The 27,805-nt window shown below is 40.1% G+C and overlaps 1 protein-coding gene across 4 annotated transcripts; it reads right to left on the minus strand.

Moving 5' to 3' along the window:
- On the minus strand, nucleotides 1-26,491 carry LOC115793834 (free fatty acid receptor 2-like). Of its 4 annotated transcripts, none has more exons than XM_030748975.1 (3): nucleotides 26,434-26,491; nucleotides 14,308-14,439; nucleotides 1-2,549 (listed from the first exon to the last, which is right to left on the minus strand). In XM_030748975.1, the coding sequence occupies exon 3, from the start codon at nucleotides 2,540-2,542 to the stop codon at nucleotides 1,661-1,663; it is 882 nt and encodes a 293-aa protein (XP_030604835.1). In that variant the 5' UTR covers nucleotides 2,543-2,549; nucleotides 14,308-14,439; nucleotides 26,434-26,491; the 3' UTR covers nucleotides 1-1,660. The 4 variants fall into 4 exon arrangements, with proteins under 4 accessions (XP_030604835.1, XP_030604836.1, XP_030604832.1 ...); XM_030748976.1 differs by having other exon boundaries at nucleotides 14,308-14,378; nucleotides 26,434-26,473; XM_030748972.1 differs by lacking the exons at nucleotides 14,308-14,439; nucleotides 26,434-26,491 and adding an exon at nucleotides 17,576-17,745.
- Between the last annotated feature and the right edge of the window lie 1,314 nt (nucleotides 26,492-27,805).

A 27,805-nucleotide genomic window follows, 5' to 3' on the forward strand; every position in this document is an offset into this window, starting at 1 on the left:
TTTCTCTATATATCAACTTCAGTCTGTAGGAATAGATACTACCACCTTGTGGTGTGACATGAAATTGCATCAGTTTAGTTACAATAGCGTGTGATCATCAGTGTGATTAAAATCAGTCTGTCTGTTTTATATTGACTGTCCACTCGATGGCGCAGTAGAGCAAATGAGGCACCGTGAAGCTTCGCCCCATTGGTTCACTGATTGGAAAGCTTCAGTGCTACATGAAGGTTTATCCCACCATCATTACTGAAGGGGAGAAATAATCACAAAAGTGATGAGCTGATGTTTTCCTAGGCTAGTGGGCGGAAACAAAAGCAATCGATCTTAAATGACAGGATTCAGACCGCTTTTGAAGATAACTGATAATGCTTTTGTTGTTTCTTGATCTTGATGCCATAATGTTGTGTTTGAAGAAATCGATCGCTGACAAAGTCTTAATGCATATATACAAAGTTTATTACAAAAAGACAATATCAAAACAGGCGCTCTTTTCCTTTGCAGCCTGGGAGAGGGAATTTCCAATCACCCTAACTCAACTCAACAAAGAGATCACAAAGATTATATAGTTTTGGTCAAAACCCCCACATTCCTAACTTTCCATATATGGCTATAAGGAACAGCTTCAACCCCTAACCTATAGCTGGACATATGGTCAACTCCTTATATGGAAGGCCAGAGAAGCTACAAGGGGCCTTTTGTGCATTCCTTTCTCAAGTTACCCTTTTCCTGAGCCTTGAAGGCCTTAAGGAAACCATACATGCATATATTGAGTTTAACATAGCAATACAGACACCACACTTTTTAAACCCAGTTCTTAACAAAAAAGAAGGAAATAAAGAGAAAAATCAATTACAGTTTTTTTTTTACCTGTGGAGCTGGAGCCTAGCCCAGCTGCTTCTCACCTGCTGGCAGCTGGGATGAGCTCCAGTCCCTCATGACCCTGAATTGGACAAGTGGAAGAAAATGGCCTGCAGGTAACTACAGCTTCCTTTGTAAAAAATGTCACCACGTGTTTCCATTTCAAACATAAAAACAACAGTATCATATGTACATAAAACAACTTATAGAAAATATACAAACAGAAGGTATGATAATTCATAATAAACAGAATGGAATTTTTACCATAACTCCAACATATGTGTGTACACAAAAATGGTGGTTTGTGGTACAGCATACCTTTTTAAAGACAACTTCAAGAATACATGAGTGCAGAGTTAAAGAAGTTTAAAAACCCATGACATAATATAGCAGGGCTGTATGGCTCATTTGAAATTTGCATATATACCAAAACATATTTTTGGTTTTGTGATAAAATTGCAAAAATGGTTTATGTAGGAGCACACAGTCCCATTGAACAAGAGGGAAAAGATACTTTAAAGGTGTTAGACAGTGGCAGACAGTGGCAGAGAGTGCTCTGAAAATGGAAATTAATTATTTGTTATGCCTGTATTTTATAGTAAAAAAAATAGAAATAGGGGTGCCCCGGTGGCTTAGTGGAGAAGCCAGCAACCACATACACATGCTGCGTTGCGGTGCAGGCGGAGTGGGCTCGAGTCCCAGTGTGTCGCCGTCTTGCCCACGTGTCTTCTCCTGTCTCCCTCCACTGCTGATAAAAGCCTCTGTGGCCAAAAATAAAGTAAATTACTACTGAAATTGGTTTTTAGTGTTTCTTTGAAATCCACTTCCTAAAAATGAACTTTTCACTTGAGAATTGGAAGATGGAGGAGGAAAAATAGAAGATGATGGGATCAATGCAGGTCTTAAAACAACTGAGCAGCAATGTGTAGTACTGCCACTCCAGGCTCTGGCCCTTAAAGTAACCCAATAAATGAGATAAATTGTATGGCAGAACACAAATGAGGAAGACAGCAAGACTACCCAGGGCCATACCAATAGAATTCTGTTTGTGCATCCGGGACATCATGGGGTGGCTGTACAGAATCAAGATGCCGTGCAAGTAGCAGTAAACACAAACTAGAAGAGGTATGAGGCAGAGTACAAAGAAAAACTCCAAACGTACTGGGAGGAGGACCTCCAACTGCTTCTCTGTAAAGTGTTCATAGCACACACTGGAGTTGTTGCTGGCCAGAGATGGGTGGTGCTGGATGATGAAAGTGATGCTGCAGTGTGCTGTTGAGATCAGCCAAATAACAGCACTGACAACAACTGCATACACAGGTTTATGCAGCTGATGATAGGCGAGAGGAAATACTACTACTATGTAGCGGACCACACTGACTGCCATCAGCAGCAAGGAACTGGTGTAGATTGTGGAGTAAAGGGTGAAGGAGGTGATGGAGCACATGAAGTTTGGCAGATTCCATTCCATACCAGAGGCTGCCTCATGCATCTTGAGAGGAAGGATGATCAAGAAGAGCAGGTTGGAGACGGTCACATTGAGAAGCAGGATGTTTGTGGGACCTGGCTTTGAGTGGATCTTGACACTAAACGCATAGAGAGCGATGAGATTGCAGGGGAAGCCGATCAGGAAGGAAATGATGTAACCTGAGAGAATGACCTCACTTTTCACTATTGAATCCATTATGGACCTAAACCAAAAGAAAGGACAAATATCAATCACAATTTACATAATAACAGGCCACCTTCTGTTTTGCAGTGACAGTGGTCCATTTATGCTCGGGTGGCTCAGTGGGTGAGCAGGTGATCACATATATCACATGGCTTTTTTTGCAGGTGGCCCAGGTTCACATACAACCTGTGGCCCTTTGCTGCATGTCTTCACTGCACACTATCTTAAGAAAAAAGGACAAAAATATTTAGCTTTTTTCTGAAAACTTACAGAGTTTAAGCATGTTGCTTATCTAAAACTTAATAGACTAATCACATTATATTGAAGTGAAAGACATCAAACCATCACCAAAACACAGTTGTAGCTTACAATCCAAAATGAACTGTCAGATGTTAATTGGCAATTTCTTCATGTTATTTTTCAATTCAATTGAATTCACTTCAATTTTATTTTTATGACACCAAATCACAGCTGTCACCTCGAGGTGTGTAAGCATGTATTGCAGGGCTGTTACCAGACAATATTAAAGAGAAAAACCCAGTCGACCCCCTAAAAGTAAACACTTGGCAACAGTGGGAAGGAAAAGAGAAGTGAGGGAAAAGAGAAGAGAGCAGAGGGAGACAGCACAGACACACATGGTAGAGAACCAGAGTTTAAAATTAATTACTATTTATTAAATGCAATCATGGTATATAAAAAAGTGGAGTGAAAATAGATGAGTGAAGAATAAACACTCATGGGAAGTGGTCCATTGCAGCAAAACTAAGGGAGGGTTCAGGGTCACCTTATATAGCCCTAATTATAAAGGAAGGTTTTAAACCTAGTGCTAAAAGTCTCCTCTCTTCCACAGAAGAGAAGCCTTCTGTGCCTTAAAGGTGAAGGTTCGAGAAATACAGTCTCTCTTTCTAGCTGGGATGTAGCCAGAAATAAATCAGTGAGACAACTTGGTGGGGGTGTGGTAATGGTCCCCACTGGGTACTGGTGGTCCCCACTGGGTATTGGAAGACCAATTGTTTGTACTAATAGCTGTACCTGCTTGCTAATTGTGGCAGCAGCAAATAATTCTGACAGTGAAATTCTCAACCCAACATGATAGTACCTCAGCCCCGCAATCATCTGCTGGCTAGAACCCTGTCTAATCCCTGTCAGTACTCTCTCTGCAGCAATTTGGATTAACTGAAGCCTTTTCAGGGAGTTTTCAGGATGACCTGATAATAATGAAATACCATGGATGAGCTATTTTTTCCACATCACTCTGAGAAAAGATGATTCTAATTTTAAAGATATTGCGCAAATGCAATAAAGCAGTCATACATATTTGTTTAATGTGCAGGTTCAGGAGGCCAACACACTAATTAGAAGGTCAGTGGTTCAATTCCCGGCTACTCCAGTCTCCAATCCAGTCAAAGTACCCTTGGGCAAGAAATTGAACCTCAAGTTGCCCTCAGTGCATTCATCAGAGTGTGTGTGCATGAATGTTAGACAAGGTGTTTGGGTATAGAAAAGATCACTTGTGTGATTGGGTGAATGAGGCTTCTAGATTTCTCACAGTGTTACTGGAAGCCAAGGTAACGCCATCCAGAGTAGGTATCTGGTTAGACACTGTGCTTTTAAGATTTTTAGGGTCAAGTACAATAACCTTCGTTTTATCTGAATTTAGAAGCTAAAAATAAGAGGTCATCCAGGTCTTTGTCTTTAAAGCATGACTGTGGTTTAACACTAGAACTCCCAAGATGGTCATTTTGACCATTTTTAAATTTTGCATTGTGATATCTTTGTTGCTATAAACCCCATGTAACTGTAGGACCCTGACTTTTCCTAAATATGTTTATATTGTATTCTAACATTGTCATTTTATTACAATTGCAAGACACAAAAGAGTTATGAGTGTTTCTACCTAGAACTCCCATAGGTGGTCATTTTGACCACAATGCATTATTTACATAAATTTATAATAAATAAATATATGTATAAATATAAATTGTTATCAATAAAATATAAAAAAATACATGGATCTGTAATGTTACCAATTAATTAAAGACGTCTGTGGCCATGGTCATAGCAGTCATATTGACCATATCCATATACAGCATAATTTGGTGAAATTGGAAGCTTTTTGATCCCTGATAGCTACCACCTGCTTTTGATGAGCAAAGTGTCATTCTTGGTATTCTCAAGAACTTGAAAAAAAAGCTGACTGGTCTTTATTTAAACCCTAGTGGGGGATGTCCCCTTTGGAGGTGGCTGATGACCCATTGTCTGTGTTGGTTCTCAGCTATCCAGGTCATAGCAGTCTCTGGAGCTTTGTGGGTCATTACCAGAAAGGGTTTCCTGTGAAACCACTGTGAGACCTTCTCACTTCAGGTGACCTCAATAGGTCACCTGAAGATGTGAGTGGGGTTTGAGGCACCTGGAAGGGATCTCTAGGCTGTACTGTAGGAAGCTGACAGCTGGTGTCATAATTCACCACCTCTGTTCAATGATGGCTGTTCACAGTGGACATAGATCACCTTTTTACTCCTTTTTCAAACCATCTTTTTTCTAGGTCCAAATTATGAACAGTGGCATTCTCAAAAGACACGTGGTTATCCCAACTGGGCCTTTATGAAATATCTGGAATATCTGAAGTGAAGATCCACTGTGAACAACCATCACTGAGATGGTGGCTTACAACACATTTGTCAGCTACCTACAGTGCTGTCTTGAGATCCCTCCCCAGGTACCTCAACCCCCACTTACACCTTGCTTTTGGTGTGTGTGTGTGTGTGTGTGTGTGCGTGGGGGGGGGTCCACCTGAAAACCCTGGTGGTAGTGACCCACACGTTTTTTTAAACCGTAGCTTATGTGCAACAGCACATGAATAATAATGAGTCAATGACCACCTCCAAAGGGGACAACTCCCACTTGGGTTTAAATACTTGGGATTCCTCACATGAAGAAGCTTCTTGGATAAGAGGGGAACCAACTTCAAAAAAATTTGAAGTTGTTCACTCACCTTTTTTCAAGCTGTCGAGAAAACCATGACCTAGATGACTGAGAATCTACACAGACTTATGATCCTGCTACTGATGTTCCTTGCCGCAAGCATATATAGTGGATTGGTAACATTATAGATCCTTTGATGTTTTTACTGATTATAAATAATATTTCTATATATGATATTGATTTTTTATAAATTTAAGCAAATAATGTATGGTGGTCAAAATGACCACCTATGAGACTCCTCATTTACATGAATAAATTGGATAGATAGGATTCGAGGCACTTTAGCGCAGTATCTTTAACCCCACAACACTGGGTGATTACAACTAAAGCACTAGCTGTGAACAGCTGGTTAACACAAAGCGTATCACTGCTGAGGCGGCTGATCAAAGGAACTTTGAATTACCGTAATTACGCGATCACTTTCCTATCGGAAAATTCACTATTTCTGAAAGCTGAGAAATTGTGCTTCACACCCAACATAAGGTTATAACGGTAATTGTTACCGGAAGTCCGCAAACAGCAGCACTTTTGAAGTACATTGTGTCACAGATGACATGTTCGGCGTTATAGGGTTAATACCTTTGACATGCACTAATCTCTGTAGTAAAATTTTGTGGTCAGCAGGATCAAATGCTGCACTGAGGTCTAACAGGTCAAGCATACAAATGAGTCCACTGTCAGATGCCATAGGAAGATCACTGGTAACCTCCACTTCTGTACTGCGATGAATTCTGAATCTGACTGAAACTCTTCAAATAAACTGTTCCTCTGCAGATGATCAGTTAACGGTTTTACAACTACTCTTTCAAGAATTTCTGAAATAAAAGGAAGGTTCTAGATTGGATTATAATTAACTAAGACAGCTGGGTCAAGTGATGGCATTTAAAAGAATGGTTTAATTAGTGCCACCTTAAAGGACTGTGGTACATAGCCCATTAGTAAAGACAGACTGATAATATTTAAGATTGAAGCATTAATTAATGGAAGAAGTTCTTTGAGCAGTCTAGTAGTAATGCAGTATAGACACATTGATGGTTTGCAGGAAGTAACTGTTGAACTTAACTTGGAAAGATCAATTGGAGAGTCTAAATAAATATCTGGTCTATTTTACTTGTCAGTTACATTTGATAAAAAAGTCAAGTAAACATATTGATTGGTCAGTAGATACTTAATTTGTTAGTACTAGTTCCATTTTTATATTGGTCTAAAAAAAATCTGTAGGAAAAAGGTCTTATTATGACTGATTACTGACTAGTGCCAAACAATGAGCCAATCGGCTCTGAGCTCTCTGTAGAATTTCAATATCAAATACAATCTGCTATGTTTGGTTTGATAATTTATTTACATACCAAGCAGAAGAAAATTCCCAGGCACAACAACTGAAATTCCAGTCTGTGCTTTTCATCAAAGACTTTCAGATTGTAACATATGATTTCACAATTGAACTGGTGTAAAGTTTTAGAAGCCGGAAACACAGTGTCACACTCAAGAAGCATGTGACACACCAGTAGGTTAATAATAACAACTAAAATCCACAATTGCAGCATGTTGACTTTTGTCTTTGGGGAGGTTAATAAAGGACCTCCTGCCATTGTCTCTCTGCTGTAATAATTTCTGAACCTGATAATTAGGTTTGGATTTGATCAGGCAAAAAAATCCCTCCATTTATCCTAATTTACACTTACACCAAAACTCAGGGAAGAATTCATAATTCCAGATATTTTTTGTTTTTCCCAAGTAGATAGTCAGTGTATAGATTTAAGAAGTTTGTGATTTCATCAGCTGAATGGAAAATTGTTTTACATATAGCCTTTAACCTCTACTGTTTTGTTTAGTGTTGATGAGGGACAATTTAACAATGATTTCCTTTCTTGGACGTCACTAGCAACAAAAATAAACAACGTTGCAACAGGAAATAAGTATTGTCACCAGTATGTTCAAAAATATCACTGGCTCTTTTGCAAACTATGCCAAAATTTAAAAATGTTTAGATGGTCATTCTTAAGCAGCGTACATACTGGATGCAATTTCCTGGAGGAACAGAAATGATTCCCCCCTTTGCATTTACTAAATTCCAAGTTGGGATCAAATCTTAAATATATAAAAATTTTTAATAAAAGTATTTTAAAACCCTTGTAGATGCAGTGGTAATAGGTTTGGTTCTGAATTTCTTCAGTTGAAAATATTTAATAAACATTAAATTGACAGAAGCAATAAATTTAAAATATGCAAATCATATCACGAATATGTAGTTCCACTGTGATACTTAAATGCGTAGGTAGCCCAAATAAGTCCAGAAATATATGCAACTTAAATGGAGGCAGCTGTGTGGAACCTACTGTGTAAAATAAGTGATTTTAAATGACAATCTATGCTGAAATGCACACCCTGGAAGAGCTCAAATGTATAGTTTTATAGTTTAATATCTCTAGATGTTTGAGCAATAAAAAGCAGTAGAAGAGGAAATCCAATGTATCATCAGCAAAAATGATACAGTGTAGTTTTGGGAATGTAGTTCTATGAGACAAAATCTATATCAACTTTCAGTCTGATTCATGTACTGTATTTCCATGTGCTTCATACCTGGAAGTGATAGTGATGAAACTCACTGCAGATTTTCCACTGACTGTTTCAACTTTAAAGAAGTATTTTATGTAGTGTTGACGGAGGACATTTAACTCTGAGTTTAATTTATTCTGTTGTATGGACTATGTGTACGGTTCTCCTTATTTACAGTTACATTAACTCTTAATTGTTGGCTTTCTGTAAAGGCTCTAAACATTTCAAAACATGAAATTTTGCTCTTGTGCATTTCATATGTAAACCAGTCCATAAACCACCTCTCCTTTACTCCTCCTCACGCTCCTCACGCCTGCTTTTATCATCTGTAGTGCTAACATTATTGTAACAAGCCTCTCTGTTGTCTATTTATCTACTTTTGAGACGTTCATCTGGTTATTTCCTGCTGTGATCATGTTCTTTGTTTCTCATGTTGTAATTTACAATGCAATATTTAAAGACTAACACAGAAGGGAAACGACATCTGTTTTTCCACATGTATGACTTATATTCTGTGTAACTCTCTACCCACCCCCACAGATGTATTTTTATGCCATTTCTACTGTAGTCATGGTGAACTCCCCAGGAAAACATTTTGGTGACTGTTTTTTCTTGATGATGCTGCATTCATGAGTTAGTACAGTCTTAAAATTCACACTGTGGTTGATGATCCAGTCATCCTCAACTACAGTTTGTTTAGATATTTCAAGCTTAAATATTTTAATTATCTTAGACAGTGTTTTTTATAGGAATGATGAACTATTACATATCTGATGTCATATATTTCATATTCTATTAAAAACTGTAAAAAAAAAAAAAGCTGAATGAATAAATATTGATAATTTAATATTGAAAGTGATTTTTACTTAGCAAGAGCTGGTGATCTGTCTTTTCAGTCCTGAAAGAATATACCACTTCCTGAAAATTTTGGGCAGATACTTCACAAGTGTCCTACATCTATAATCAGAGGGTGACACTTAGAACTCAGACACAGATCACAACCAAATGAATACCTACATAAGCAAACAATAGCAGTGCAAGTGACCTGTAACAACATCAAACAGAAATATGGACAATAATAATAACCTAAATTTCAAAATGAACCAGGGACAAAACCCAAACATGAATTATGCCCAAAACAAAAGGAACCATGTTGTTGTATCTCTTATCCATTCATATCCTGGATGAACAGGAAGTACAGCAAGATGTCCATAACTTAGGCTCTAGAAACTGCCAAACAAAGCTCTCGCCACTAGGATGAATAAATATTCCAGAGAAGCAGAAGTCAAGTGTCATGGTTCTGGGCCCTGATCCAGCACACCTGACTCAAATGACTGAATTACCTCCTCAGTCTGCAGTCAAGTTCTCCAGAGTCCTGCTAATGACTTCTATATGTGATTCAGGTGTGCTGGATCAGGGACACATCTAAAACCTGCAGGACACCGGCTCTCGAGGCCTGGAGTTCCCTACCCCTGCACTAAGGTCAACATCTACAGTCAGGAGAGAAAGTGCAACACGTTGTCAAGTTCAGCAGTGCTACGGTAACTGGACATTAGGCACCAGAAGAAAAAGGTAGTTACACAATTGATTTTTTTTTTGTGTGTGTAAAAACTTGCATATCCTAATACGTGCCTGAAATGTGATATCTTTAGGATTAATGGATCAGCTTTACTAAACTATAGCTATAGCGCATATGTGCAATTCTCAAATAGCGTAACAATGACATGCTTTAAAAAAAACAAAAAAAAAACATTAGTAAATCGGTTTGTTGACTTGTTTAAAATGTTCTCCCTATAATAGGCATCTCGAGAAAGGAACTCGCAGAAATACATATCTAACGGGTTAGTTCTTAAATTTCTGAGTTCTCACTTATTACACGTAATCTTTACTGTGTTCTTTCAAAATACCAGCAGTACTATTTTCTTTCTTTTTTAAAAAAATGCCAAATCCCAGATTGCACTGGAGCAACGCATTAGTAAATCTAACCTCTAATGTACTTTATTAGCTTAGTGAGAAATATTTTCATAACAACAAATTTTCATTACATTTCCCAGTTCCCAATCTTGTGTATTAACAGTGTGTCACTTATTATCAGCCCACCAAGGGAGAGACTTGTGAATCTACCCCTGTCCTTATTAGGCAGCATGAAATGTATGTTGACAGGCATACATAAAAAATGCATGTAATCAAAATAATACAGGTTTGGATAGGTCTTTGCTGTCTGTGTCTCTATATTGTTACCCATCACTGGCTGTTGTTAATGTTGTCTAACAGTTATATTTGCATTTCAGAGCTAGGGCACAGCAGCACGGCCATTTCATCAAGGATGTTATACACTGCTCAAAAAAATAAAGGGAACACTCAAATATCACATCCTAGATCTGAATGAATGAAATATTCTCATTGAATTCTTTGGTCTGTACAAAGTTGAATGTGTTGACAACAAAATCACACAAAAATCATCAATGGAAATCAAATTTATTAACCAATTTAGGCCTGGATTTGGAGTCACACAAAATTAAAGTGGAAAAACACACTACAGGCTGATCCAACTTTGATGTAATGTCCCTAAAACAAGTCAAAATGAGGCTCAGTATTGTGTGTGGCCTCCACGTGCCTGTATGACCTCCCTACAATGCCTGTGCATGCTCCTGATGAGGTGGCGGATGGTCTCCTGAGGGATCTCCTCCCAGAGCTGGGGAATGGGCGGGCCAGTCCATAGCTTCATTGCCTTCATCTTGCAGGAACTGCTGACACACTCCAGCCACATGAGGTCTAGCATTGTCCTGTATTAGGAGGAACCCAGGGCCAACTGCACTACCATATGGTTTCACAAGGGGTCTGAGGATCTCATCTCGGTACCTAATGGCAGTCACGCTACCTCTGGCGAGCACATGTAGGGCTGTGCCACCCCACACCGTTACTGACCCACTGCCAAACCGGTCATGCTGAAGGATGTTGCAGGCAGCGGCTCACTCTCCACTGCGTCTCCAGACTCTGTCACGTCTGTCACATGTGCTCAGTGTGAACCTGCTTTCATCTGTGAAGAGCACAGGGCACCAGTGGCGAATTTGCCAATCCTGGTGTTCTCTGGTAAATGCCAAGCGTCCTGCATGGTGTTGGGCTGTGAGCACAACCCCCATCTGTGGACGTCGGGCCCTCATACCATCCTTACGGAGTTGGTTTCTAACTGTTTGTGCAGACACATGCACATTTGTGGCCTGCTGGACGTCAATTTGCAGGGCTCTGGCAGTGCTCCTCCTGTTCCTCCTTGCACAAAGGTGGAGGTAGCGGTCCTGCTGCTGGGTTGTTGCCCTCCTACAGCCTCCTCCACGTCTCCTGGTAGTGCCTCCAGCCCCTGGACACTACGCTGACAGACACAGCAAACCTTCTTGCCACAGCTCGCATTGATGTGCCATCCTGGATGAGCTGCAGTACCTGAGCCACTTGTGTGGGTTGTAGAGTCCGTGTCATGCTGCCACGAGTGTGAAAGCACCACCAACATTCAAAAGTGACCAAAACATCAGCCAGAAAGCATAGGTACTGAGAAGTGGTCTGTGGTCCCCACCTGCAGAACCACTCCTTTATTGAGTGTGTCTTGCTGATTGCCAATAATTTCCACCTGTTGTCTATTCCATTTGCACAACAGCATGTAAAATTGATTGACAATCATTGTTGCTTCCTAAGTGGACAGTTTGATTTCACAGAAGTTTGATTTACTTGGAGTTATATTGTGTTGTTTAAGTGTTCCCTTTATTTTTTTGAGCAGTGTACTACTTCCAAATCCATCATGGGAAGTAGTGTGCAAACAACACTCAAAATTCTGGTTACACAAACATGGGCATATCCTGAGTGCTTTTGAATTCCAGAAGGCCATATGAGACAACCAAACTATAGTGCAGCACATTAAGGATGGCTTTGGTGAACGCATTCCAGAGGATGTCAGGTAAAGACAATTTTTTTTTTTTACCTTTACTGTGTGTATTCATATAGTAATTGTTACCTACACAGAATATACCAAAGTAAACAAGTTTAAAAATTGCAATGACTCTTATTTAAAACATACAGAATATATCTAGCATTTTTAAAGTCTATGATGCACTGTAAACAAATAAACAGTACAAACATACACAACAATCTGCTACAAAATGTTTAACTACATAGCCATTTGTGTTATAATATCCCTGTGTTTCTGTAGTCTTGACTTTCTAATGGCTTTTGGCAGTAAGCTGGTGTCTCCAAAGCTCCAAGATGGTAAGGAGCTGAATGGGATGCTTATCCCAAAGGGTTTTCAAACCAAAGCCCTCTATGTAAGGCCAAGGACACTTTTAGTAAGTTTCAATTTGTGTAAGTGAATATTGGTTATATAGATAAATGTCTACATTTTTTCTTGTCGCAATATTGATTCAAAAAGAATATTTGGGAGCAATTAGACTGGAGTTTTATTTTATTTAATCTGCTTAAATATAAATTATGACTATGATCACTTGCTTTTAATATATATTTTTGGTCTTTCTCTGATGAAGAGTGACTCAGAAGAAAACAATGAACTTTGCCATGTCAGCTCCAGATCAGCACTAAGCAGGTGTACAAATACCAAAGACAGTGATGATAATTGTTTTGAAGTTGGTGGTCCACAAATCCAAGCAGGCATGAGCACCCAAGCCACTAGCAGGGTTAATACAAGGTTTAGCAGTCATGCTAAAGGTGACAACCCTGGCACTAACAGTGATGATGAAGATGGCACTGGCACCAACAGTGTTGCCAGGCTAAGAGCAAAGCAAGTAAGTAATGGCAGTAGCATTTGTGATAAAGGCTACATGGAAAGAAGTGAAAGCAACCCTGGTACAAGCAGTCATAGCGAAGGCTTCATGGCAAGTGCTTTTCAGTAGTGTGCGTGAGAGTGTTTCAGTAGTGTGCGTGAGAGCGTTTCAGTAGTGTGCGTGAGAGCGTTTCAGTAGTGTGCGTGAGAGCGTTTCAGTAGTGTGCGTGAGAGCGTTTCAGTAGTGTGCGTGAGAGCGTTTCAGTAGTGTGCATGAGAGCGTTTCAGTAGTGTGCATGAGAGCGTTTCAGTAGTGTGCATGAGAGCGTTTCAGTAGTGTGTGTGAGAGCGTTTCAGTAGTATGCGTGAGAGCATTTCAGTAATAATGTCCCCAAAGGCCAGTCATAGTTTTGTGTTTTCACTCTTATGATTCTGTTTCTTGGTGTCTCTTAGTTTATTTTTTTAGAGTTTTAGTTTGTTTATTGTTCTATATTTGTTAGCTAAAGTTATTTATAGTGATTCTCAGTTCCCTGTGTCTGTCCTGTCTCTGGTCTGATGTGCTTTCATGTGTTTATTTCCTGTGGAGTGTCTCAAGTCTGTGTTTCTGTCTTTGTCTACTTGTTTCCTGTTTTACTTTGACAGTCCCTTTTCCCAGGTGCTTTGTGTTTAGCTTTCCTTCCTTGCCTCGTGTGTGTAATTAGCTTCAGCTGTGCCCTCACCTGTTGCCTGTTCCCCAATTATTCCTCTGTGTATTTATGGTCTCAGTCTTCAGAAGACTGAGATCCAACAAGAGACAAGGGAACGTAGATCGACCGGTAAATCTACGTTCCTACCCTCACCTATAGTCACGAGCTTTGGGTAGTGACCGAAAGAATAAGATCGCGAATACAAGCGGCAGAAATGAGTTTCCTTCGAAGGGTGGCTGGCCTCTCCCTTAGAGATAAGGTGAGGAGTGCGGCCATCCGGGAGGGGCTCAGAGTAGAGCCGCTGCTCCTCCACATCGAAAGGAGCCAGTTGAGGTGGCTCGGGCATCTGATTAGGATGCCTCCTGGCCGCCTCCTGGGTGAGGTGTTCCGGGCATGTCCCACCGGGAAGAGGCCCCGTGGTAGACCCAGGACACGCTGGAGAGATTATGTATCTCGGCTGGCCTGGGAACGCCTTGGGGTCCCTCCGGATGAGCTGGAGGAGGTGGCTGGGGAGAGGGAAGCCTGGGCTTCTCTGCTTAGGCTTCTGCCCCCGCGACCCGGCCCCGGATAAGCGGAAGAAAATGGATGGATGGATGGAAGAGACAAGGGGAAGACTGTCTTCCCCTTGTCTCTGGTTGGATTGTTGTTGTCTCCTTGGCTGTGTTCTGCTTCCTGGCTCTCGGTATCCCTTGTGTTTCTAGTTTAACTCCCAGTCCAGGTTATTTGTCAGTTCTTTTACCTTGGTTCATTTAAGCCTCAATAAATGCTCATTTTTCATCACTTACCTGCCGTCTCCTGAGTCCTGCTTCTGGGTCCTAACCTCCTTACACAAGCTGCCTCGTGGTCTGCTCACACACTGTGACACCAAGAGAATAAATACACTGTTTTCCAAAGATCCATCCAGTGGGTACTCTTAGCTACAGGGGAACAATAATGCAAGGGCAGACTTAGTGTGCAAAACTGGAAGAATATCTGAGTGAAAAAAGTGTCACACAAAGCCAACACCAAGTATCTGGTCGACCTACATGCTGCAAACTTCCCAGAACAAGAACCATTCAACCTCGCAAAGGTAGACATCCAACAACAATCTCTGGAACAAAGAGCTGGACAGCACAGAGACCTGCCATGATCCACACCTACTGGCTGAAGAAGCTAATGACACTTCATAAACAAACCAGAACAGTTCTGTTCATGAAGGATCCTCACAAGAGTGTGACAACATTAAAGTACCAGCCATTATCTCCCCCTGCACAACATGAACGCTCCTCAGGCATTGTAACAACCAAGCTGAGTAGGTACATGAATCCATAAATGAGCACAGCTCAGAAAGGCATTGGAAATTTTTTTTTATTTATAAGAGCGGTCCCCTGAACTGCCTCGCGTCTGTGTTGGACCTCAGCCTTTGGGCCTGGTTTCGTGGCCTGGGGGACCCCCTGATCGGCCTCGTCATTGCTGCTGGCACTGCAGACTGCCTCCAGAACTGCTTAGTTTAGTGAGTGACTGATAGTTTTTTCATAGTGATGGTCAAGGGGCAGCAGAAGTTGCAGCAAATATAACATCACAGGTTAATAGGTCTAGGTTAATAATGTAGATACAGTAACAGTCTTAAAGATACTTGCAAAACAGGTCATTTCTTTATTTTATTTAAGGCTTTGATAAATCCTGTTTTCTAGAGTCTACTTACCAATACAAGCAGAGACATTATACATTAATGTCCTCAACACATAAAGACAGGCACCCAGGTGGCTTAGTGGTGAAGCCCGTGACTACCTACGGGCAGCGTAGGCTTGAGTCCCAGCCTGTCGCCAGCCTGCCTGCGTGTCCTCCCCCGTATCTTTCCCCCATTTCCAGTCTCGCTCTACTACAAATAAACCCACTCTGGCCACAAAAAACAAACAACAAAAAAAGCACATAACAACATCGGAAATCAGTTCGATTTTTTGGAAATTATGTTTTGGTAAAAAGATCACTCTTTGGCACTAACAAGCAGATAAGAACAAGTTTCCAGAGATGTGAACATTTGCAATGAAAATGTTCAGCTTGTTTAGGTGCACATATTTGTTCACACAGAGTTTCAGTGTTCTGAACTAAGTGATTAAGTGACTCCCACCTATGTGACATTTTACGCACGTCTAACACTGCTCTGAAGCCAGACCTGCTCTGTATATGTTTGTGCCCTTCACATTAGTGTCAGTAGTTTACCCGCTGCTTTTTAATCAGAATTACACAGTAGTATTCTAGAGTTTCTGTATGATATAAATTTCTGTTGGAAATTCAGAGAACTTTTATGCTCTACATTTAGTTACTTCATGTTTGTTTGCTGCATGGAAATGAAAGTATTAAATAATATTTATATGCATCTTTTATTCTTTACAATAACATCAGCAGGGACTGTTGGCCCTCAGATACTTTCATATTGTCAAATCTGTCCTTCCTTGAAAAAAGTTTGGACATAAATATAAAATTATTTAGGAATATGGCATTTAATGACTTCAATCACTCACCAGTTTGAACATGAGATGAAAAATATCAATAGCAAATAGGACCTGCTGCATTTGATCTGATAAAGTAAAAATAATTGCTTATCAAGCAGTAGAATATTTCCAAAGTACTAAGAACAACTAATTTCAAAGATGAGGTGATATAAAAAGTTAGAAGTGGGAAACGGTTATACTCAAGCCACATTTGGCATACTGCTCTGTTCATCCTATGATGAGCTGGCGTCATAGGTTAATAACAAACATGGAAAGCTGTAGGCTTTGTCTTGGGTATGCTAATAAAAAACTCCTCCCACTGGCTCTTTGCTGAAATAAAATTTTGTGTTTGTGTGACAAGCTTAAAGATACAATTTTAAAATGGTTCCTTGCTAAGTTGTCTATTATGTGTACACATAACAGTTTAACCCATTGACTCAAGAGTTTTTGAGATTGAAATATTCATAGGTGAATCTTAACGAATGTCCAAAGAAAAGCTTTGAAAGACCCTCAGAATGTCACATTCTTCTGGGAGGAGACTTAATACTCGTGTGGACAAACATGTACAAAACCCAGAGAAAAGAGTGACAGAGTATGTAGTGGAGAACAGAAAAATGGCAGGTCAGAATCTGAGAGCAAAGATGGGAACGTGACACAGAAAACCTGGAGAACGATTGCTCAAGGCCACTTTAAAAAAATGACAAGAAAGCCTAGCCTCTTGGAAGCAAAATGTAAAGAAATGAGGGGTGACTCAAGATGTTTGCACAGCACCATAAACATTACACCTACAGTAGCTGTCTGGTCACAGAAACCCATGCCAACACAGTTTTTTTCTGATGCTAATGCCAGAGGGGGTTTGGAACTCTGCCAGTATTGAGGCATCAGAGCATTGATGACTTTTATGCACTATGCCCCTCAACACTCAGCAACCTCGCTCTTTACACGGTCTGCTAGCACGAGACTGAAGTGCTTTGGTTCTTAAATGCTTCCACTTTGAAATAATACCACTTACTTTTGATTGTGGAATGTCAAATGCATGGCAACCTATACTGCAAACCTGCAAACTGAAGGGGCAAAATAGGTAGGAAAAGCCTTCAAAGACCACCACCGCTCAAACCTACCCAGGTACATGCAAGAAACAGCCACTTTCTGTTGATCACAAACTAACAGGTGGCAATGCTGGCATCCAATTAATGTACCATGCTCCAAAAAAAAAAAAAAAAAAAAAAAAAAAAAAAAAAAAATTATATATATACCATATCATGTGTCATAGATTTAAATATAATGTTTGCAACTGTAAAAAAGAAAGGGTAAAGTAAATTTAAATAAGTTAGCCCAGACGACCATTGTGGTCTTTTGGCCTCTGCCATTTAATGTATTTTGAACAAGAAAACAGTTCCCTTTAACATCAAATTTCTATTTTATTTTTGGTAAAATTTTGTTTTTTGTGAATCTTGCAGAAGCCCAGGAATTCAAATTAAATGTTTGCAACTGGACTTCCAAAAGAATTTGAGAAAATCTTACCAAATTCAACAAGGTGTCACAGTTTCACTTAGTGTAACAACACAAGTCCACTTACATTAAATGCTTTATTTGTTGACTTTTTTAATAAAAGCTTGGAACCCTGCAGAACACCAAATTTAGCTGTATTACAGGTCCCAAGTGTCAGGGTTACTGCAACAGTGATGTGCGCAATCTGAAAAAACAATAGAACAGGAGAGAGCGATGAAGACCGGAGCACTGCTGTTAACATCCAGACTGCGTCTTTTATTTGTTATAACCAACAAACCTTCCAGTGTGTAAGATAAACTTCGTTTATCTTACACACTGTTGGAGTTAAGTAATACTTAACTCCAACACATTTCCTTTGTCATCTCTTCACATCACCAACTGTCATTTAGATGGAGACAACTAAGGCACAGTGTATTACACAGGATAAATCAACTGGTTTTAAACTTAATTGCATTTAGCTGCACATTAACTGGTTTAAGTGTCAAAATGTAAACTGAATTTAACCTACAGTTGTAGCCACCGAAAGTTTCCGGCCGATCCGTGACGCGACCTTGGCCGGTCCTTGGCCGATTCGTGGCCGAACCTTGGCCTAAACGCAATCCCCCGCTAATGACGTAGGAATTCCGGCCACTGGTGGGAACGCCCGTAAGCAGTATTTGGGGAAAATGGTGGTAATGTCTTGTTTATCCACCAGGAGGAGCAGTAATAGTGGAAGTGCATTCATTTACAGCCCGCTGTATACTGTACCAAGGAAACCCGGTCTCACGGCAGTTCGTGCAATAGTCAGGAAATTTAATCTATTGATTCGTGCTCATGAACACGAATTCCCTCTTTTTTTCGTGTTACTCAGCACGACTTATAACCTGCCTGAAATGCAGTGGGATAATGTTCGTGCCTCTGAGCACGACTTCTAAGCTGCAGTATAAGCTGAATTTTTTTTATTTTTTTTGCCCATGTCCCCCACTTTTCCCCCCTTTTCTTTTGAACTGGAAACTCAGACGCTGAATTATGCCTTTACTTGCGATCCTTAACCGCCACTTTTCCTTTTGACATGAATTTCTCCTTGTTTCATTTAATGTGGGGTGCTGCTTATGGTTGTAACGAGGCCATTTGTGGGGCTTTTTCAGGTCTAAATTTATATTTACGTGTTTATGGTTAGCGCTATATTCCGTGTCCAATTTTTCTGTGAGTTCCGTGGTCTGAAGCCGTTTTTCCTCTGTGTTAAATCCATGAACTAACGATGAATAAATAAATGAACTACAGTACCCATGACCCCCATCGGCCGTGACCATGGTCACGCGTATTCCCGTTGCTGTCCAGGTAAATTGCATGACTGCCTGTTCACCCGCTTCGGATGTTATCAGGTCATTATTGACTTTATTAGCGGTTTTCAGGCCCGTAGATATGGGCCAGCAAGGGCCGTCTGCACCTCGTAGTCAGTCGAGAAGGTAATTATCGTTCTAACGGAGGATCGCTGACAGAGGGATGAAGGACTACAGACTTCCGGGGGATGCTGCAGTGTTAAAGTAAGAGGATTTCAATGGACAGCGTTTATATAGTGATATTATTAAGACAGTGAGTTCAGTAAGCACTTGAAATTCGATTAATGTGGTGTAAGAGAGCGCTGGTATCGCTGATTTTCAGCAGTGAGCTGAAATCAACAGTTGAACCACACAAGTTACCTGAGAGGCTGTATTGAAATACTATATATAATTTAATTATTTGTCCTGAGTGGTTTCACCTCAGATGCTCTTCTTTCTCCTTTTGGTAGATTTCTCTCACCTCTGTTTTGATGCCAAGAAGAAGAAGAAGCTGCTTCAGAGAAGTGGGCTTCATGGTCTCAGTGCACAGGCTGCAGTCACACTCACACAGCAACATGTGTTTTCACTGCCACAATCAAAAATTGAACAAAATCTATGTATTGTATGTTAAAAATATTATTAGAAAGTACCTATTAATTTTACTTTCAAACCGCTTTATGTGAATGTTATCTTTTCATTTATTATTTTTAATATATTGATCACAGTGTAGTGTACAGTAGAGACATTTTAGTTTCCAAATGATGAGACTGGGCTGCTTGTCTGTGATTTGGAAGGTTTGTGTCTGTCTGTGACTCTGCAGAGGCACTCATGTACCATTTCCTTTTTTGACAGGACACAAACCAAAACCAAAGAACAGCTGCCCTTCTTGGTCTCCCATGCTACTTTTCAGAAGATTCCTCCAGCGTAATCAGGATGTGTAATGTAAGCCCCTATATTTACATATTCTGTACTACTCTTCCATGGTTAAAACTCAGGGACATGCAAATTGACTTAAATAACTTACATCTATTATGTAACACGCAATCAATAGAAAAAATTTAACCCACTAGTCAATCATGCTATGATACTCTTTTCTAATGTCCTAATGAAATCTTAATTTATTTAATAGCTAATGTGATTAAAAGTTAGCATCAGCAAACATTTACATCAAGGAGAGTCTAAAGATCCTTCCTGAGGAATCTTGTCTGACTTTGAATTCTGGATCATTATGGTGGTCTCCCAAGCAGTTTGGCCATCACCCCAACACAGTATTAGTTTCGAGTTAGAGTTTTTTCAGTCAAGTTTAATACACCTTACACTTGCAGGAATCATTTTATTTACTATTGGTTGATACACAGCGTTTTAGTTCCATTAGTTACAACACTCACTGACTGACACACTCACTCACTTCAAAGACAGATATAGTCTTTATTTATTATGTCAGTGATGTTTTAAATTTGGAGAAGTAAAGATGCGTCTGTCTTTGTTTTTAGGCTCATGGCGAAACTCTCAACGTGATAATGAGCGGGATGGAAGTTGGACTGCTGATTGGACATGAAGGCCCTCTGCAGGATGCATTCCCTTTAGAGGTCTTCAATGTGGCTGTGGTAGTAGAGGAAAAGATCATCCTACATGACATCAGAGATGTGCCCACTGGCTTTGCCATGTTACTGGGCACCATCTACTGCCTTAACTTTGAGTAACCACAAAATATGAGGTACTCCTTTGAGTTCCTGCAGAAGGTCATCATGAACATTAAACCAGACCAATGCACAACTAAGAAATAAACTGCTTAGATATCACTTGTAAAAATTTAACTTGTGTTTAAATATCACAAATGTTTTTTGATTGTTTACAATGTTGGGCATTTTTGTTCTTTGTTCATAAGGTTTTATGACCCTACCTACAACTTTACCTCACCTTCTCTGTGTCTACAACCTTCTTCTTCTCTCCCTTGCTCGCTCTCTGTTCCCACAACCCCATCTTCTCTTTTTACAACCCCACTTTCTCCATCCCCCTCCCATGTGGTTTGCTGTTTGGGTGTGAAAGCATGGTGTTAAAGTTTATGAAGATTTTTTTATTAATAAACGTTGTAATTTTGGATAAATGCAAGCATTCGGTGTGTTCCGTCATATATAATGAGAGTTGAAACAAATTTGAAATTTAAATTCTTTTAACTTGAAAGGGAGAGTTGTATTTCATATAGTAAGTTATTTGAACTCAAAACAGTGAGTTACAATCATGCAGAAATGTGTGTTTGTTCAACTAGCTAAAGAAAGTATAATATATTGATGATGTTTAATATTTTATTGTTTTAACTTACAGTATTAAGTTGAAACAACAACTGATAAATAGTTTTCTTGCACCAATAATGTGTAATGATTTTTTGATTTAACTCAAAGTATCAAGTTGAGACAGCAAATGATAAAAAGTTAAATAAACTTTGACAACTTTAAGAACTACATTAAGACAACAACAACAGTGTAGTACAATCAACTTTTTTAACTTTCATTTCTGAGTTGAAACAATGAAAAACTGCTAGTTGAGTTAACATGCGATTTTAAGGCAGCAGGTGGACTTTCATTTGCAAGTTTAACTGACTTGAAATGTCTTACAGTGTGACTGAAGGTTGCTGAGACTCTGAGTAGATACACAATGTGAAGTTCACAATTATCTAAACAAATAAAATTGTAATGACAAACATGAACAGCTGTACTTATTTCAGAGACACGAATGTTTACAAACATAATATTTATTTTCAGGTTTGGACTTCATATAGCGCACTGATGTTAGAGTGTGTGTTCATACTGAAATCATTTTGTAGGCTGAAATTGTAATGGTGGACCTGAGATGGTCCTGAGGACGTAAACACATGTTAATTGGAGTAATATTCAGGTGACGGCTGTGAAATCTCAACAGACTGAACAGACTGTGAACCGCGCAAGCAATGACGTCACCTCATTCACTGCTAGCTACATCGTATCATTCATGATCGTCTATGTAAACAACGTTTAAAGATACCGCCGCAGCTGTAATTGTTTCAAATCATATATTTTTGTTCCAAATCATATATTTTTGTGCGTTATGAACACTGAGGATGTTTTTAAAACGGCCTTAAAAAGCTGTTGCTATGGTGGTTGTCACAGAAGCCTCAGTAGCCTGCATGTGTCCTGCATGCCAGACGACTGGATGTGCAGATACCAAGAAAAAATTAGCCTTCGCCAAATGGCTCATTTTTACTACGCAATTATGCTAAGGCACACCTGGAAGCAGCGTTTACTAAGGCCTATCATGCTAATCGGATTTCACACTGACCGGGAGCAGACGCCCTGGGGTGGCCCCGGTACAAAAGGCCAAGGGTGTCAGAGAGCGCTGGGATTAAGCATCAGTACAATACGCCTGTTGATTGCTAGGCTGTGTTGTAATTGTAAGTGGAACTGTCCATTAAAAAACAATAGAAAGATGAGATTAAAGCGGTCATTATAGTGGCGCAGTGAGTCTTGTCTCGAGAGACGGGCTGAGCTTGAAGTTCAGCCCAGGACCTCGGACAGGCTGCGAGCGCTGCATCGCCAGCGAAATTGGGTAAAAAATAAAATAATAATTCTGATCACCAGCCGGTTTGGCCTGGGAATGACCGGCCGGTTGGCGAAACCTCCCGATGGCCGCTACACCCCTGATTCTGTATATAATGAAAAGTGGGAATCCTGTTGAAGCATTGAAGCTAATCAGTAAATTAATCATTTTAATGATTTTATGCCCATGTGAAATGTAACATATATATTTCCCCATGTAAGCTCAAGTTGTTTAGATAATCACCAAGGTTGGTGCCATCTGGAATGTCTTGCACCCCAGCAGCAAGATGCTGGCAATGCAACCCGGCTTAACCTGTAATCTGTTTTGGAAATGGCTCTCATTATATTATATTAAATTAGGAAAAAGACTCCTCATTTCCCTTGTCTTGTTGTCATTCTTGTCGATCAAAGAACAGGCAAAAACCTAAAACCAAGAAAAAAACCTTCACTGTTTATCACCCACAGCGTCTAAACAGTGCTGGAGGTCACTTTATATAAACAGCGACATGTTCTGTATACAGTACGTGTAAAAATCTGTGTTCTTACAGGTTCCTGTTTCAGAGGTCTGTCTCATAAAGTGGCGTTTGATTAAATGCAGAACCGTATTTGGTGCCATTGAGCAGGAATCCTCAATGAACTGTACTGCATGTATACTGTCATACCTTAACGGAATTTTGTGATTGGCTAACTGCTCCTACAGGTAGTCTGACCAATGAGCAACAATCACACCTACAGTTCAGTATGCAGAAGATAAATAGAGCTGAAGGTCTGTGAAACGCCACTTTTCTGCATTTGTGCCACGGATTCATTTGGAGGATGGAGGCTCCGGCTTTTTACAAACACGGACCAAAACGGCCTGCACCAAAGGTAAGGAGACAGTAACACAGTATGATGTTTATCGTTATGACAGTACGTTGCCTAAAATGCTACCAGGATTTTGCCCAGGGCAAGATGCCGTCTCCACAGATAAAACGGAAAAAAACATCAACAGTGCCGCCAAAGAAGACTGTTCGCTTCGTGAAGAAGAAAGCAGTAAGTTTTGCTGTTCTATATTTTATGCAGTGTGACGTGTTTTTAAATAGGTCAAGATGCTTTTGCGTGACACATAAGTAACACTGATTTTATTTTTTTCCACAGGCTTCCACCATTTGCGTTGAGAAAGGAGTGGGCCCAGTCAGCACCTGGAAACAGCAGTATGTCCATGAACTTTCCAGCTTAAGAAAACGACTGGGTGCCATTGAGGCACAGCTTGAACACTCTAACGGGCCTGCGCCTGCACCGCCGGTGGAGTGCGAAGGATGTGCCACGTTAAGGGCTACTTTGGACAGCGTTATGGAAAGACTGACCGCTTTGGAAACACATCCGCCCGAGAGTATCAGGCGTCAGCTTTTTTCAAATGCAGCCTCTCCTGTGCAGAGAGAAGAGGCCCTTTCGACACCACAGTCTATAGGGGACCGCCGGCGTACTCTCTCAGTCCCCTCTCCACCTTCATCAGTAAACACAACACCAGCCAGAGAGGACGAACCTACCATCCCGTCCTCAACGAACACCGGGTCCATTACGCCAGCACGATGGCTTTACCTTCCCATCGCTTCCCCACCGTCTCAAGAGAGAACCCCAGTGCCACCCAGGGAGGGCCCGGGAAGCATCCCACCATTGGTTCCAACACCGCCTACACCGGCCACACAACTCCCCAGCGTGAGGGCTCTGACCGCCGAGCGCGACGAGGAGTTTTATAAAGACTGCTTTCTGCGCGGTGAATATCGCCCTGAAAATTATGCCGCTAATGTTTTCATGGCTATAACGCCATTTGAAACATATCAGAGCTGGGCAAAGAGGGTCAACTTGAGCGGAACAAACGGGAAGGATGAGTTGCCACGGCAGGTCAAGGAGAAGGTTGTCTGTTGTGTACAGCAGAGATTTCCAGACCTGTCTGGGCAACAATGGCACAACATTAGAAGGAGGATAAATGAGAGACTCAGGAGTCCCCGAAAGCTGGACCCAGCAAGACAGCGTCTGGGATTTTTATAAGCTTAAAGGTTTTGTTGTTTTCAACAATAAAAATTAAAAACTTTCAGCACCAACTATGTTTTCACGTGTTCTCTGTGTATTATGAAGAACAGCTCTTGTTGAATCTTTTTCCCATAAAATGTGTTTTTTCTCTCTCGTCCCACCCCCTTGTTGACAAAGATGAGTGTGAAGTAAAACTGCAAAAATACAACACAACGGTCCTGTCTTTGGCATTTTTTCCATACTGTATATGTCTCTTAAAATTGTATGCTAAATGGGTTCTAATCAACATATTATCTTCATGATGAATTATTACGCAAGTCCCGCAACATGTCTTCCCCAAAGAGTTGAGCTGTGCCCACATCATATAGAATAATCCAACACTGGATTATGAATGGGTATCACCAGGGCTGGACCGGGACAAAAAAATCGGCCCTGGAATTCTGGCCGAGACACTCACTTTAGTAATAATGATTTAATTGCAAAGCTTGTGCGTCTCATTTAGAAGTTGTTAAATCTGTTGTTTGACTTTTTTGAGTGCTTATAAAAATATGTTTAGTCAGCATAGAGGCTAATAATTCAAACTACTGTGCACCTAAAAGGGACACTTGTTGCTCATCCAACACTTCTCGGCCTTGACTGTTTGCTATTTTATCAGATTACAGTTCTGTGGCTTCCATATTTTTGGACGTATGCAAATACCAATAAATACTGATACTAATACATCGCCATTGAATAGAATAGAATAGAATGCCTTTATTGTCATTATACAGGATGTACAATGAGATTGGAGGGCCACTCCTGTTCAGTGCCATGCAACAGAAAATCAAACTCTCTAAAATACAAATAAAAATATTATAATCTAATATAATCAAGAAATATACAGAAAATAAACAATGTATAAAATATACAAAAAATGTATAAAAATCTATACATACATTGCTCATCATTCTCATATAATAGAGCTAACGTTACCTCCATCACCTCAAAGTCCCTGTATTATCCTAATGTTGTTACCTCCTTCTACAATACTCCACGTGTCACACTGAAGGCCCGCGGCCACATCCGCGATCTAAATTTATGCTGGCCGTGAGATGATTTCCTTTAGCTATCATTAATGATGCAGAGGGAGACATGCACAGGTGCGCTGACAGTGCATCACTGCACCAGACAGCGGGACAGTCCTGAAGACAGAACCCGTCATAAGCACCGTAACACAGACAGTGAACTTTTTGTATCACAGTAAGAAATTAAAGTGCAGCCCAAAACATTTGATTGAAAAGGGAGACAGCGTGGATTGCTCAGCGCAGGATCGCTTCTTTTTTAACCTACTGTACTGTATTTATTTACATATTTAGCTAAAAGATTAAGTGAAACAAAATAATCTTTTGGTGATTTGCAATGGAAATGTGTGAAAGGTCATACTTTTTTTATACTTTTATGCATCTATTTTAGGATTTCTAAACTTGCTACTGTACTTCACCAAGAAATGTTAACATAACATTTATGAATCAAAGAACTCAACGTTTTTGTTAAGAAGGCGCCACCTTTTGGTGACAGTCTACAATTGAGGGAAAGGGGTGTGTTCATGCTGGAAAGTAGATACGCCCAGGAGAAGGAGGGGGACTTCCAGCCCGACGTCAGCCAGACGTCGGCCAGCTGGGGGCTGGACTTCAGCTGGCCGACGTCTGGCTGGATGCGGCTACTTTAGGTGGCTGCATCTGTACTAATTACCAAAAATACAATTACAATATTTACAGCAAATATAACAGTCAACACAGCATCATTCCAATTTAACCCTTTGAATTCTCATGCTTAATGTACAAAGAACAATTTCTCTCTCAATAAATTCAGTTAAACTTACTTTGCTCTCAAACATTGTTAAGATATTGCGGTCTTTGACTTCCCCTAAATCTCAGCTGACTAAACTTGCCAACATAAGCAGAAAAGTGCACAAAACTCTATCACACTGTCATCTCCTGATAAAGTAAGAGGTAAGCACCTTACAGAATAGTTTCGGTGTAGTTTTACCGTGCACTGACCTGAAAAACAATAGAACAGGAGCGAGCGATGACGACCGCAGGACTGCTGGTAACATCCAGACTGCGTCTGAGGCAGACGGAAGGTCCGCCCCCAGACCAATCCAGCGCAACGCTCACTAAACAAAAGTTCCGCTTCGCCACCCTTTCTCTCCCATCCACATCTGGACAGAACTCAATACAGGCAGATTAATACGCCAAAATGCAAACAAAATATAATTTGTTCATTTGTTTTCTCTGAAGACAGTATAAATTGCATATGAAAAATATTTCAATGTTACTAAAAGCAAAATAATGTGGTGACATTTTTAGGAGCACCACACGGTCATACATTTGATATGTTGTTTGTCATCATCTCACCCTTAACTCGGAATACTGGGATGGCAAGCATGCTTTTATGATCTAGTAACCAAATTAATGTATTCTTTTTGTACTGCAGATTTACAATGTATGACCCATTATCTACTGCATTTGCATATAATTCAAAGTTCAAAGAAAGTTCTTGACAGTAGAAAACTGTACTTACAGCATAAATTGTGATATTATGCTTACATTAATAATGTTTAGCCTTGTTGTGATCGAAAAAACAAAACCGTAGCATACCACGAAACTGATCATTGCATTTACATATGACCTTCTTGTGAGTTTTGCATACTAGATTATATAAATGAGTGCAGTTAATGTATGTTACAATATATTACTGTATCATGGTGATAGTAAAGAAAATCAGCTGTTATATGAAACAGCTTTTAAAAATACAGCAAATTAGTGACTATTCCCAAATTACAACTTTTTTTTCTTTAAATTCCTCTTGAATCAGAAATAAATTTACGCCATATGAATACTTTTAAAGTTTCCCTCTCAACAAATATTTAATTTACCAAAAATGTGTCTTGTGTCATCATTTCATACGAAATGTGTGTGCATAAAAATGGTGGTCTGTGGTAATTAACAGAAGAGTCCTTGGAGCTGAGAGAATCTCAGTATACAAAGAAAGAAACTCAGCTCTTTTCAGCAGGTCCAAACGAACCTGCTTAAGTTTGATTCCATTCAAGCCAAAGGTTTGACAAATGGAAAATCCAAAGCTAAGACGTATTAAGTCTAGAGTCTGGAGAACAATGAGCTGTGAACAGCCTAGAGTCAGCGAGCAAATCGTACCAGTGTCAGTCTGTTTGATGCTGCATGTCATCCCTGTGTTGTGTAACAAAAGCTTGATGAGCACATTTCCTGTCTTCTCCAATTCTAAACCTGTAAATGGAATATACCACAGATGTGCAGTTGCTTCCTCAACCCACTTTTTCAGCTAACGCACCCAAAGCCGTACACGCACTTTACACTCTGCCGTGTCTGTGTACAAATGTACATGTGCTCGGTC

Source organism: Archocentrus centrarchus, chromosome 16, assembly GCF_007364275.1.
Source record: "Archocentrus centrarchus isolate MPI-CPG fArcCen1 chromosome 16, fArcCen1, whole genome shotgun sequence".
NCBI classification, from domain to species: domain Eukaryota; kingdom Metazoa; phylum Chordata; class Actinopteri; order Cichliformes; family Cichlidae; genus Archocentrus; species Archocentrus centrarchus.